Raw genomic sequence first — 13,721 nt, forward strand, 5'->3', positions numbered from 1 at the left:
TGAGGTGACGCCTAAATCAGGTTTTATGTGAAAAGCATTGATTCATTTCCCACCACTAAAAAGCCAGCTCCATTTTACAGCCCGGCCCAATATTGAACATGACTCTACACTAAATATCTGGCCAAAGCGTCGCTGAGCTTAACACCGTGACCTCCTCGCTACAGTGGGTTTTTATAGCTCTGCATTATACTCAACGTCTAAATTTGTGTGAATTGACTCCAAAATGAACAATGTGTATTTGTGTGACAAAGTGCTTGTTTTGTACGTATTGTGGCAGCTATATTCAGCAGGCTGTGTTCTCTCTCTCTCTCTCTCTCTCTGTCCCTGATGATGTGTTTTCCATGTGTGCTGGAAAGACAAACACAGCTGCACTTTAATGACACTCAAATGCTTCTGGGATTCAGAATACGTATGTGTGTGTGTATGTGTGTCTTTGTGAAAGAGTGTGTGTTCTCCTTGACCACTTCAGTGAAAAGCCTCTTGCTCTGTATACCCCTCCATCTACCCCCAGAACCTTGTGTGTGTGTGTGTGTGTGTGTTTCAGCGTGCATGGGTGCGTTCCTCAGAGAGTCATGAAGCCCTAAGTGGTATTTCTGAGCAGCTATGCCTGCCATGAAATAGCTTGTCAGCATCGTCAATCCTGACTGGTGATCTCTTTACACCACCCCTCCTCTTGTACTGTATACCCCCCATTCACAAACACATATACATAGACACACTCATGCACGCTACGCAGACTGCAGGGAGTCCCCGGACGAGATGAGACAGGCTGCGAGCTTCAAATGACCCCGAAAACAGAACTGCTGCTGAGTGATAAATGAGACAAATACACGCTGGCGCTCTCTCCCTCTCACTCTCTTTCGGTCTCGCTCTCCCTCATTAACACAACACAAATGGAGCCATCTCCTCTCTCTCCTCTCCTCTCCTCTCCTCTCCTCTCCTCCCATCTCTACGCATAAATCTTTCCCCATCTCTAACACTTGCCCCGCTGATGAATTCCTCTTAGCTTTTTACTACCTATCAAAAGGGAAAACAGTTTTCACTCTCCATCAGCGCAGATGTCAGGGACTTGGGATGAAATGGAGCGTGAAATAGCCCGATTTTGTATTATTCCGAAGATTTCGTGATGGGATTAAAATGGAGCTGACAGAACTACGGCATCATCAGTCAGACAAAATACACACGTCATGTACACTTTTACAGACATTGTGTCAGTTTATACAGTAATATCCTGTCATACTACGGCATGAGCTTTACAGGTTAAACTCTGGGGTCATATACCGTATAGTGGAGGCGTTACCAGTTAAAAGTGCAATAAAGCAAGTGGACATACAGCTGTGTATATGTTCTGTAGAAGTAGTGATCAGATTTACAGCTTACTGCATCAGTTTTGTCACCAAACATAAAGGCTACAGACCCCCAAACATTTATTCAAACGGGCACACAAGTGGACTCAAAAGTTTCATTGACAGGTACTGCTGGATCAACAGCGTATCGATGCAGAGTCAGTGTGAGAGAAGGGTGAATCAAACAGCAGTTGTTCGCCACACTGATCCCTTGATTCCCACACAATCTGTTTCTTCTGGTCAGCACTTTTCACAACAGTTACTTGCAGACAATGACAAAGCCAGTAAGATGCTTTTATTGATCGGTTGTTTTACTCCAGCTCTGTTGTCTCTTTAGATGTTCTGGACTCACACTCTATCTCTTTTTCCTCTGATTCTCGCTTACTCTTTCACTATCTAACTCAAGAGTTCAGCCCTGAGGGAACCTTCATCTGGTGTACTCCAAGGAAGGTAGTAATCCATCCTCCTCCAGCTACAGTACAGTATGTGTGTGCTGCTTTTGTGTCAGTCCAGCTATTAATGTCTGTGTCATGCATATAAGAAAGTAGTGAAGAACTGTCTGCAAACCATTCCTCTTTCAGGGAGCAGCTTATACTCCAACAGAGGAGGTTGAATAAAAGTGCAACGCAGCTAATAAGCTTCAATAGCTTCCTCTTGTGTCCGTAATCACATCCTTTCAGTCACTATAAGCTCCTGATCATAGAAGCTCATTTCCGTCTTCACCATGGCCATCTTTTACAACATGTGCATGGCTGCACAAATCCACCTGTTTATCTGGCAACCCATTACTTGTGAACACCTCAGCCTTCAGCTTCACCACATGAAGTCTCTATCATCGGAAAAAAACTGCCACCAAAGCAGCCCAGAAAGATCTCACGATAGGGGTAGAAATGAGCCGATGCATCGCTCTTTGCTTGACCTGTCACCTGAAACCAGTCTAGCATGGAAGTCCCTAATCAGAAGCTTGACGCTTCAGACAGCACAGCTTCCAGTGTGACGGGTGCGCACAAACCCTCCATCACGCTACGGTGAAGATTCGACGAGGTAAGGAGTACAGCACATGAATTGGACCCATAAAAGTGAGCCGTAGCCACATAATAAACTCCCTATGACAGCAAGTCATGCAGCGATTTAAATATTCCATTAAAGCCATAGGATGTATTCTTTTGCATGAGCGCTCTACGTGTTGCCATATGTGTGTGACGCGAGTTTTGCTTTCATTTAAAAGGCAATTAAGGGGTTGTGGCTCACAGTAGTGGACTCAGTGTCTGTGCAGCCCTCAGCTCATCCCCAGTTGGTCTGATAATGTCGAAACACACATACACACACACACATACACACACACACACACACACACACACACACACACACACACACACACACACACACACAGAGAGAGAGAGAAACACACACACACAGAGAGAGAGAGAAACACACACACACACACTTTTCTTCCGACCATTTCCCATCCTGATGTGATGAAGTCTGGCCGGAAACAGCCATTTCCCTGAATGTTCCCATTTCTCCTCCGGCATACTCCCTCATCCCTGATTCATTGCCAATAAATCACACAGAGAGAGAGAGAGAGAAACAGAAAGAGAGAGACAGAGCGAGTAAGAAAATGTGTACGAGAGAAGAAGAAGAGTAGGGGAGAAGGAAGGAGGTATAAACCAGGAGACAGGAGTGCACTGGAGATAGGAAAACCGAGATTAAGGAAAACCAGATGTGTGATGAGTTCACATGATCACAATATTGCAAAAATGGAGTGTACTTTGAAGCAGTAGCGTCTTATTGAAGAAAACAACAACAACACAGGTGCCATAAAACACCATTACTAAATGGATATGCTATATTTCAGGGGTACTGGTCAAACTCTAAACAAACAAAAAGAGAGGATGAGGTAGAAGACTGTTGGGTAACAAATCAGCAGAGACTGAAACAATGTCCACATTGCTCTCGTCTTATTTCCCATCCTCCATTTAAGCCTATTATGGCGGAGTAATGTACTGTACGCCACCAGCAAACCCCACCCAACTGAAGAGGCTTTTTGATGATGCCCTCCCTGCTGTTTACCCTCCCACAGAGGCTCCAGTTACCACTAACTCCCCTGTCGAACCATCAGCGTCGCACCTCAGCACAACACACAAGGGGTTTCAGTCACCACTCGAACTCGGTTCATTTCTCTGTGGGTTTACATTATCTCCTAAAATAGATCATGGTATCTGTTTGCTATAGGAGCATAATCCTGTGTTATTTTAACTCCTTTTGTTTGACGGCAGTAGAGTTATTATAGCTGCAAATAGTTGATGACAAAGCTGGCAGGAATGAACAGAAGAGGTTGAACTCATGAAAAGATAGTCACACCCTTTGGTGTCACAACCTTTAAATAGTAAATAGTTGTTGTAGGTCGATCTTTTAAGCAGTTAAAAATGTAACTTAGATTGGGAAAAAAGTCAAGGTCCACTTATAGCATTTTCAGTTCAGAACTGAATCAGCCTTTTGGATGAGAGGTGAAACACCTTCAAGAAGTGAAAGCATGTCCATTTTCCTTTGACCTAGCACTTCTCTTTTTTTTTACATGAGGTACAGCTCAATCTCCAAACTGTCTTTGGGAAATGCTTAAAATTGACCTTCAGCATGTATCAAATTGGAATCACCAGCCTGCTTTTACTGTAACTACAAGATATTATAAATTTGTCTCCTAATCTGACAAATCTGAAGTAAATTAAATCATGTCTCTTTTAACAGATGATCCTGTACAGTTTGAAGGGCAGTTTGAGGACAGGCTGTTTCCATAAACTTGTTGTTGTTGACATCTCCTCGGCCACAAACATAAACGTGGTGGTTCGCGTTTTCAACCGGGACGGGATGGTGCAGATTGCCATGTAGGTGCAAATGAGGTGACAGAGTGACACTGAGATGGAGGCTGACTCACCATCCACCTATTCTGCTGCATCTGTGAAGATGTCCCTGCTCTGACATTATGCTCTGAGCCTGGGCCTCCCTGCACAATCTGTACAGAGATTTATATGTTGCTGTTTTAGTCTGTAAAATTAATATTACAAAAGGTTGAAATGATTACATGTGGTTCAAACAATGAGGAAAAATAATATTTTTTGGTGATTCATAGTTATGATCTTAATATCCACCAAAATAAGTTTGGTGGACATAATAATTGTGCAGCCTTAAGATTCAGAGAGGTAAGTTAAAAATAGTGTGGTGCAGAACAATTTCTGCAGGAATGACAAGAATTCAGGATTACACCATTTCCCGGATTTGTTTATCCGAGGGAAGAGCTATGTAAACACTTTCTATATACAGAGCCTTATCACATCTGCACCAAAGGCGCTGGGATGTGTCATACTGCATACAATATATTGTATTCTAGTGCAGAAGTGTAAAATAGAACGACACTTATCTTGGAGTAAAAATCTTACTTTAATTTCCACCACTGTATGTGTAAGAGTTCAAATAATTGCTGCATGTGTCGACCATTAAGCCCATTCAGCAGGCTAGTTGTTCCATGAACCCAGAGAGTATTGAACATACTATACGGCAAAGCTGCACTCTGAGGTTTTAGGAAAGGGTTTAGGTGTGTTATGATACCTATTGATCATCTTTGAGACATTTTACCGTGTAGTCAGTTGATCAATATAAGACCGAGATCAATAACAACTTACAAACATCGCCTTCAAAGAGCAGAGGAGCCCATCGTTGCCAGAAAAGTTGGCCAAGGTCTCCCCTGCTATTCCCAGCTCTTTTTACCCTACAGGGTTTCCTGTCCTGATCAGCAGGGGCAGACGGACCCTCTCATTACGGAGACCGCAGATGAAAATGAGAGCAAAATGAGGCCCATTACCACACGGGCGTGACTAATATCCCTCTGCAGACCTCTCCACACACATTTGGACACACGCACGCTCATCGCATGCACACACAAGTTACACGTGTACATAAAAAGAAAAAGTCAGACGCGCGCACTAGGATGCATGTGAATCAATAACGTACCACAGAAACGACGACGACGGGAAGTTGCTAATAAACTTTGGCTCTATTAAATTGACCAGATCTCGGGCTGCTCTGCGGGGGGTGTCTGGCTCTTTCCTCTGGGAGCATCTATAGGTTTGTGAGTGTGTGTGTGTGTGTGTGTGTGTGTGTGTGTGTGTGTGTGTGTGTGTGTGTGTGTGTATACTCCCTAATCATCCATGATGTCATTAGCGCTAAATGCAACCCCGGCTCAGCCTAATTCCTGCCCACTAAAAGTCCTACCTTCTCTTTTCCCTCCCTCTCCATCCGTTTCCTCTCTTCCTAACCGCTCTTACATCATCTGACCAGTCCAGTAATATTTCATCTTATGTGTGTCTCTCATCTCACCTCAAATATCCACTCTGCTCTTCATTTCCTCAAATGCCCGCAACTGATTCATTATACCTTACTGGAAATCATAATCATCAACTTCTAACCAACCGCTAGTCTCGCTCCAATCCCCAGCTCCTAAAATCCTGTTTTAACAATTTCTTAGTTTTGCTTTCTATCTTTTCTTCGTCCTCTCTTTCCATACTGTCATTCCATCACCTATTTATTCCTCAAATCCTCTGCTATTTCAATTCCCTTTGTATTTTTCCACCCAGCTGCATCATTTTGTGGCTTAAATCAATGTTTCCATTCCAATTTGAATGGATCTGAAAGATAACCACAGGGGTTTCATAATGCCCAGCAGTGGCGTCAAGTTTTTTTCATATTTCACTCTCGTTGCTCCAATTGTATCTGGTTCGTCCCAACTTTTTCCCCCCTGTCTACCTCCCTGTCTCCTGCGTTTTAACCCCCTTCCTCCGCGTTCTCTCCCGATCGGGTCGGCTGCATGATTTATAGCCTTGCAACAGGCTGGTAGACGCGGGGAAGAGAAAGGGAGGAGACGTAGATGAAAAGAGGGGTTGAGTAGAAATTGGGCTGTTGGTCGTTTGAAGTACATGAAGGAGTAATATAAAATACACCTGGCCCATCCATGGGGCACTCTCTGTACACAGAAACAAAGGGAAGGGAGGGAGACGTAGAGGAGGAGAGGAGAGCTCCGGGCCGCAGGGGGAGAGAGGTGGATGGAAAGGGGGGGAGGGGTCATTTCGTGTTTCCTTTCAGGATGGCTTTTATGGTGTAACTTCAAACGCTGACCTCCCACACCCCCGCCCCTACATCCCCTCCCTCTCCCTCGCTCCATCCGTCCGTCCATTCGTCCCTCCCTCCTCTTTCTCACTATTGTGTACGACCAAGTGGACAGTAATTGGCTATTCTTTCATGAGGCTGATTTCAGCACTCTCTGCCCCCCCACAGGAAGAGGCCCCTTCGCTGCCCCTTAGAAGTAAGTGTGTATGTGTGTGTGTGTGTGTACGTTGTAAATATGCCAGACGGTAGGTATCAGGTGGTTGAAGGGGGCTGCACTGGCTGCGGACTCTACAGGCATTTCATTCACTGAGCGCTCCAAATTACAACACAGGAATTGGAGGTAATCTAATCCAGAAAAATCATGTTCCAACGCAGAAATACTCTCTGGATTTCAGGTACAGCTTAAACATGTATACATCTGCTTATGAGTAAAAGCTTACATTACATCTGTTGAAAGCTGCGGTACAAACTGAGTGTTGAGGGGAAATTTAAAGCCCTAAAAAGTCACTGGATATACACAATATTCTTGGCAATGAATGACTGTTTTATGTTTCCTTCCAAAATTTTATTCGAAGACACCCAGGGGCACTTACCTAACTTATTCATGCTATGAAATACTGTACAAAAAAAAATGAGAGGCTTTGGAAATGTTTCCAACAGTCTATAATATGAGTGATATATAAAAGCTGCTCTACTCTCGCTAATGACTTCTGGCCCTCTGTGGCTTATAGATCAGTGTGCGTTCATTAATGATACAGGCGTGTGTGCAACTGTGTGTGTCAATTAGTGGGTGGAGGGGATTAGCCGTCCCTCGAGAGAACTAATTAACACTACACACACAGGCAAAACCATCTTTTTTGGATACTTTATTTGGTAGGAAACAGTGTGAAGTGACAGGAAGGATGGGAAGAGAAAGAGGGATGCACAAAACAAAAGGTTCAAGGCCAGATTCAAACCAAGTATGTTGAAGCTAAATGGTCCCCACCCCCCTCCAGACAAACACATCCCACACACACACATTGGCCATGACCACACACAAAAGCAGAGGAGGGCATGTGATGTATACAAGCTCTTAAAAGGTTAAATATGTGTGTGACAAGACATTAACACAGACTTAAACAAGTACAGGGTAGTCTGCCCTCGCAGACACAACACATAAACAGAATTGGGGGATAATTGTGTTGTCAGGCAAACAGAAATACTGGACAGCTCATGAACAGCTATAGGAAGATAGAGGTTTTCAAAAGAGAAAGGGACACTCACAAGAGTTAAAAGTAGAGCAGAGGGAAGGTAGACAGAGGTCTTAATAGAGTGGAGTGCCTCCTACCTCTTTGTAGTTCACCTTGGGCTCTATTCTCTTCCGCTTTCTGCCCTTCCCCTGATGACTCTGACTGAGGAGAATCCATTTTACAACCTGCAGGAGGGAGGATGGGAGGACGGGGGTGAGGTAAGGTGGTGAAGGCGGGAAAAACAAGAGAGGGTAGAGGTAGAGAGAGCCAACAAAGTGAGCGGGATGAGAGAAACAGAGGAAAAGGGGACATCAGAGAAGTAATCAGAAAGGTTTAACGATGATAGAGAGAGATGAGGAAAGGGTGTAAGAGAAAGAGTGTAAGAGAAAGAGTGAGGGGCCACATCCAATAGCAGAGAGTAAATATAAACAGACTTAAGGCGCACTTTCCATCTCTCAAGTGGAAAGGCACACAGGAATATACATATACACACACTCAGCGAGCCACTGGCAGGCAAGCTTTGACAGAGAGAGTGTAAAGTAGGCACACACACATTAATGTACAACAGTCTAGCTCCTTCTCTCCCTCTCGTACCCACACGCGCATTAATTCCAACCTTTCAGCGCTCGCTTGTGCTCCATATATAACCAACGCAAACGGCAGGCCGAGACAAAAGAGTAATAGTGAAAGTATGTTGCTGTGACGGCGCCTGGAGCGGAGCAACTCCCTACACCATAGATCTCCATTAAACAGCCAATCACTATCAAGGCCAAACTCTATCTCCTCTCCTCCACTTCAGTTTATATCTCTGAATAAATACCATGTCGTAAGAAAGGCTTGTTAAAAAAGTGAGGTTTCCAAACACTTGAACTGCACATAAAGTGGACGAGTCATTTATGAGATGCTAAATCACTCAAGCATTCTTTGTGTTTCAAGGTATTTATGACAAATATTCTCTTCAGGTCTGATTTGATTTCATTTAAACATTTTATTTTGACAGATTAATGGCAGAATTGGATAATATAGGCAAAGCAATTAAGAACGACATGGGAGCTTTATGGGAAATCTGATAGGCAGCACAGTATGACACGCAACAGATGTACAGCGCTGTGTGCCGCACTTCACTCCACAGACAGACAGAGAGAGAGAAACAGGGAGCAAATGAGCAAAAGAGAGGTAGATGGAGTGCAAGAGAGGTACGAGATAAGAGATGGTATCAAACATTGTGAAACAGAGCGTGTAAATGAGACAGAGAAGGGAGCAAAAAAAGCAGAGAGAGGAGACAGAGAAATAGTGGCAGAATAACTGAGTGAAGGAAAAGAGAGTGGTGGGAATCAGATGACAATCACATCAAGCAGACTAAGGTGCAATATTTCAAATGTGAGAGTCTGTCTGCCACTCCCTGAAGATGAGAAGACTGGAAAAGACAGAAGAGGGGGATAAGAGAGAGAGAGAGAGAGAGAGAGAGAGAGAGAGTGTGCTTACCTCTGCTTTGACTTCTTCCACCAGCCTCGCCTGTGACCACACGGTGCTCCTTTCATACAGCCACTGAACGACAGAGAAGAAGGGAAAGCAGTGAGCCGGGGGCAAGTGATCGGGACAGAGTGGAATGCTTTGCAGAGGCAGAGAGAGAGAGAGAAAGAGAGAGAGAGTGAGAGAGAGAGAAAGAGAGAGAGAGAGAGAGAGCAAGCAAAGCAGGAAGGGGAGGGAGAGAGGAGAGGTGGGAGGAGAGGGAGAGAGGGAGGAGGTGGGAGCGTGATCACTTGTTCCTCTGACGGAAACTCGCGAATTGACTCCGGAGGATGAGAGAAAGGAGGAAGAGTGGAGGAGAAAAGAGGAGGAGGAAGAAAAAAATCACCTCAATAACTACGGGACGGACACCTCAGTCCTTACACATCCACTCCTCCACCATCACACACACACACACACACACACACACACACACACACACATATGTAGAGCCATGCATGCAAACACACACCTACGCACAGTGAGCTGCTAGTAGGCACAAACACACAGCACTTACTCTCTAACCTTATTAAGGCTTTCAGCAGAGCCACTGCTCGAGTGATGTGAATCACATATCAGAGCGATGACGGTGAGGGTGGTGTGTGTGTGTGTGTGTGTGTGTGTGTGGGGGGGGGGGGGGGGGGGGGGGGGGGGAGGGGGGGGGGGGGGAATAAGGAGACAGACAGGAGACAGACAGGGAGAGCGCATGGAAGCAACACACACACACACACAAACAAACAAGAGAGATGCAGCAACATATTCATACAAGGATACACGCACGTTTCCCACGCACGCACATGCAGTGATTCAGCTATTAGCGTTACCATAGCCACACACAAAGTTCAATACAATAACTGCATGCCTGAGTACTCCTCTCTGTGTATTATACAAGTACTCAGAAAGCAGAAATAGCGTGAAGGTGTGTGTGTAGAAGCTGAGGAGATGGATAGAGAGAGAGGCAGACACACAGAGGTGTTGGAGTGGGCTGTATAGAATGTAGGGAGTGTTGAAGCAGTAAATTGGCATTGTGTAACAGGATACCACACATGGCTCTTTTGCTGCCTAGATCTCCACTACCATTCCCTGAATAGCGAGGCTTTTGTCTACCTCGAACTCTCCCTTCGTCCCGCGCCCCCATCTGTTTAGTGTCTCTGGTGAGTCAATATCAGATTGCGTGTTCAGAAGTTACACCTCTCACCCCATAAACATGCATGAGAAGCATGCCCTATATCTTCCTGAGATCAATACACAGTTTGGCGAGTCTTTTTAGTTGAATTATTGATGATAGATAATCTTTTAATCCGAGAAACAATGCCAGACAATAACAATACCAGAGTTTTGTTACCAATAACAAAACAACACCTTTTTTAACCCTTTTTTTAAAATGAAAAAAAAATCTGTTTTCTTTATCTAAAAGGCCAAATCTATTGCACGGCTTTGTTGAATACTCAATTCTGATTGGTCAATTACGGCATCCTATGGTCTATTATTTCTTTATAGCAGACCGCTGCTGTTGACGCAGTTCTGATGTCGGACTCTGGAGGACCATTTCTATGTCAAATTATTGATTTCTTAAGTAAGTAGCCGTGTAATAAGCGGGATAATGGACAGCGAGTCAATCATTGTTGTGAAAGAAACCCCTTCAGTGGTTTCTTTCACAACAATGACCAGCTCGCTGTATATTATCTCTTATATGTTGCCTTAACAGAAACAGCTGTAGATAAAATTTCCTAAATACAAATTTTACATATCAGGATTTGAATTAAACAATCTGATTGAAAATTTGGCTCCTCCGTGCACAAACCGGAACAAGCATGGATCAGATCCAGGAGAGGTCAACTGAAAAAGACCATAAATATGTCAATTTGTATGATTCCACACAACAAAGAATGCCAGATGGCAGCTTATTCCTGGAAAGAGATTTCCACAAACATCGGTGTGGACGTCACAGAATGTACAAAGAGATAGAAGAACTTCGTACGTTCGTCTCGCTACGAGGAGCGGGAACCCCGGTGGGAAAAAAGTGCCTGTGTGTTATTTCTTTCTTTCCTGGCTGGCTCCTGGCTATAAAGCAGCCGGACACAAAGTCAAATTATGACAATAACAAGGTAAATATAGCATGTTCTTTGTATCATAAACCTCTATGTTGTAAGTGTTTAGGTTAGCTAGCAAGCTAACAACACTTTCTACTACCTTGAGGTAAATCCAAATCCAATTTCTGCCTGGAAGAACAGTAAATGTGAAAGTGCTTAAATACTAGGCAAAGCAGCTCAAATAACTATGTTATAATACCGTTTGTGATAATTGGTCACAAAAATGATTGTATTGATAAACCAGGCAGAAAAAGACAAACATAAAATGTTAATGTAAGGTTGTAGGAGTCAGACGAAGGTATTAGGCTGAAAGCTCTGGTGATTCAAGTCTTTATTTAAACAAAGTATCTCAGCCTAGATCCATCATCCCAAAGGGAGTGCTTAGTCATCTAAACTCTGAGGTCTAAAATAGGCCGGCACTGGCCATTCCACATCTCGTACTCCGGGATCGGTGAATGTCATTGTTTATTATTAGGCCAAACCATTTCCTGCCTTTCTCCAATTCAAGCACATTGTCGAGCGATGGATAAGAGGCAGAGAGCAGAGAGAGAGAGAGAGAGACTTTTAAAATGTGTTTGTGTCTAGTGTACATAATACACAAGCACTTGCATTTGTAAAAGGTTTCAATCGATCTGGCTGATCTTATTAGCTGGTGACTGGCACATCAAACACAAAAAAAGCCTCTGCGAGAACACTCTAGCCATCAGCCAATCAGGTGTGAGAAAACAGCAGTCCCTCCACGCTGTCCTTCCCACCCTCAGAGGCCCCTGAAAGGCTCCAGTTACATCATCACATAATCTAGATGGCGAAGGTTCCCAGACAGCAACAAGAGTACAGACACACACAAATGCACATACACACAGTGGTAATTAAGATCAGTTACCATGGAGATGGGAGAATTGAAGAAACTGTTAAAGTGGATTGATTGTGGGAGTGTGTGTGTGGCCTTGCAATCCTAGTATCTATGTCTGCGGGTCTTTCTCAATTAGAGGGCAGAGGCAGAGGCAGCACTGCTCACCTTGTCAAGATACAGTAACAGTCGTCTGGTAATAAAGCGGATGATGATGATTCAACAACACAATAATATAATGAACTGTAAGATTAGCTCTCTCAAGAACTAAGCATCCAGTGATGCCTTACAACTCATCATCACGATGTCATCCTGATGTCTTTTGGGAAACCGGTTTGAAAAACATTCTTCAAGTTATCTGCCATAGTCATCATCATCTAGTAGTTTCAAAAACGCCTACCGGCTAATAGTCACACGTCATTTAAGCTGTAGTATTTATACACAGAAAGCTATTGACTTCTAATATGAGACGCAATTGCCATTATGAGGGCGTCATTACACCGCTATTTACAGCTGGTAAATAGTGACACAAATGCTAAGCCGCTCCTGTCATCTAAGAGCAAATGCTTTGAACACACTCCTCCCAAGGACAAGGAAAGTTCCTGTACATGGATCTACATGTAACACTGCTGGCTTTGAACTGGATCTGAACACAACATCTTTACCTACATTGAAGTCTAGTTGATGATTATCTCAAAACCATATTTATTCATTATTTAGGATGATAACCCTCAGGGATCTGCAGTCAGTATGATTCCTGGCATGTGGCTTTCATATCAAGCCAATCAGGCTATGGTGAGCACAGCAGGGTTCAACGTTAATATTTTTTTTTCACTTGTCCGGTCGGGCAAATGGGTCAATACATTTTAACTTGCCCCTGTACAAATTGTTTTATTTATTAGCGGTTGTAACGAATTACAACAAAGACAAAAGTTATTTGTAATGTTTAATCTTCATTTAAGTCAATTAATCTGTAGTTTCACCCACATCCTCTAATGCCACCCAACTAAACTCCTGTTTTCAGGATAATTGAAATGCTCGCTTGCGCTTCACCTCATAAACTTTGTCTTAACCAAGTGCCCAATTAGTACTGCACATGTGTAACTCTCAACAGAGATGAGAAGGAAGCGAGATGGCTCACTCCTTAGCTACTTCCATCATCAGCTCGAGAAAAAAATATGTATTTAATTAATTTTTACCACTTGCCTGAGTTGCTGGATTTACTAGCCCGAAGTGGTACTTTACTTGCCCCAGGCAAGACCTATCGTTGAGCTCTGTACAGTGAAGCCAATCAGGCTGTTGAATGTTGTTGCAGTTGTCAGTAGTGACCACTGAATAGTAAGAACAGGAGAGAAAAACTAAGAACGAAAAGCAAAATAAAGTTGTGTTGCCCTTTAAGGATTGACAAAAAGGTAAAGCAATGGCAGCTACAGTACATGGGAGTAGTCTGGATATCTTAAAGTGAAAAAGTTTAGAAAAAAGAAGTGTCATCATCCAGTTCAAACCAAGACTGGGAGAACTAATCTAGTGAGTA

The 13,721-nt window shown here is 43.6% G+C and overlaps 1 protein-coding gene across 3 annotated transcripts in view; it reads right to left on the minus strand.

Annotated features, from left to right (window-relative positions):
- LOC119493159 (aminopeptidase O (putative)) overlaps positions 1–13,721 on the minus strand; it is a 92,273-nt gene that overhangs the window by 30,283 nt on the left and 48,269 nt on the right. Inside the window, exons 13-14 of one of the 3 annotated variants that reach the window (XM_037778284.1) lie at positions 9,221–9,283; positions 7,834–7,920 (exon numbers count right to left, since the gene is read on the minus strand). In XM_037778284.1, coding sequence (XP_037634212.1) covers positions 7,834–7,920; positions 9,221–9,283 — 150 coding nt within the window. Of the gene's footprint in view, positions 1–7,833; positions 7,921–9,220; positions 9,284–11,476; positions 11,830–13,721 lie in introns of those variants that run through there. The other 2 variants (XM_037778285.1, XM_037778286.1) reach the window with 2 other exon arrangements.

The sequence above is a fragment of the Sebastes umbrosus genome, chromosome 8 (genome assembly GCF_015220745.1).
Source record: "Sebastes umbrosus isolate fSebUmb1 chromosome 8, fSebUmb1.pri, whole genome shotgun sequence".
In the NCBI taxonomy this organism is placed as follows: Eukaryota; Metazoa; Chordata; class Actinopteri; order Perciformes; family Sebastidae; genus Sebastes; species Sebastes umbrosus.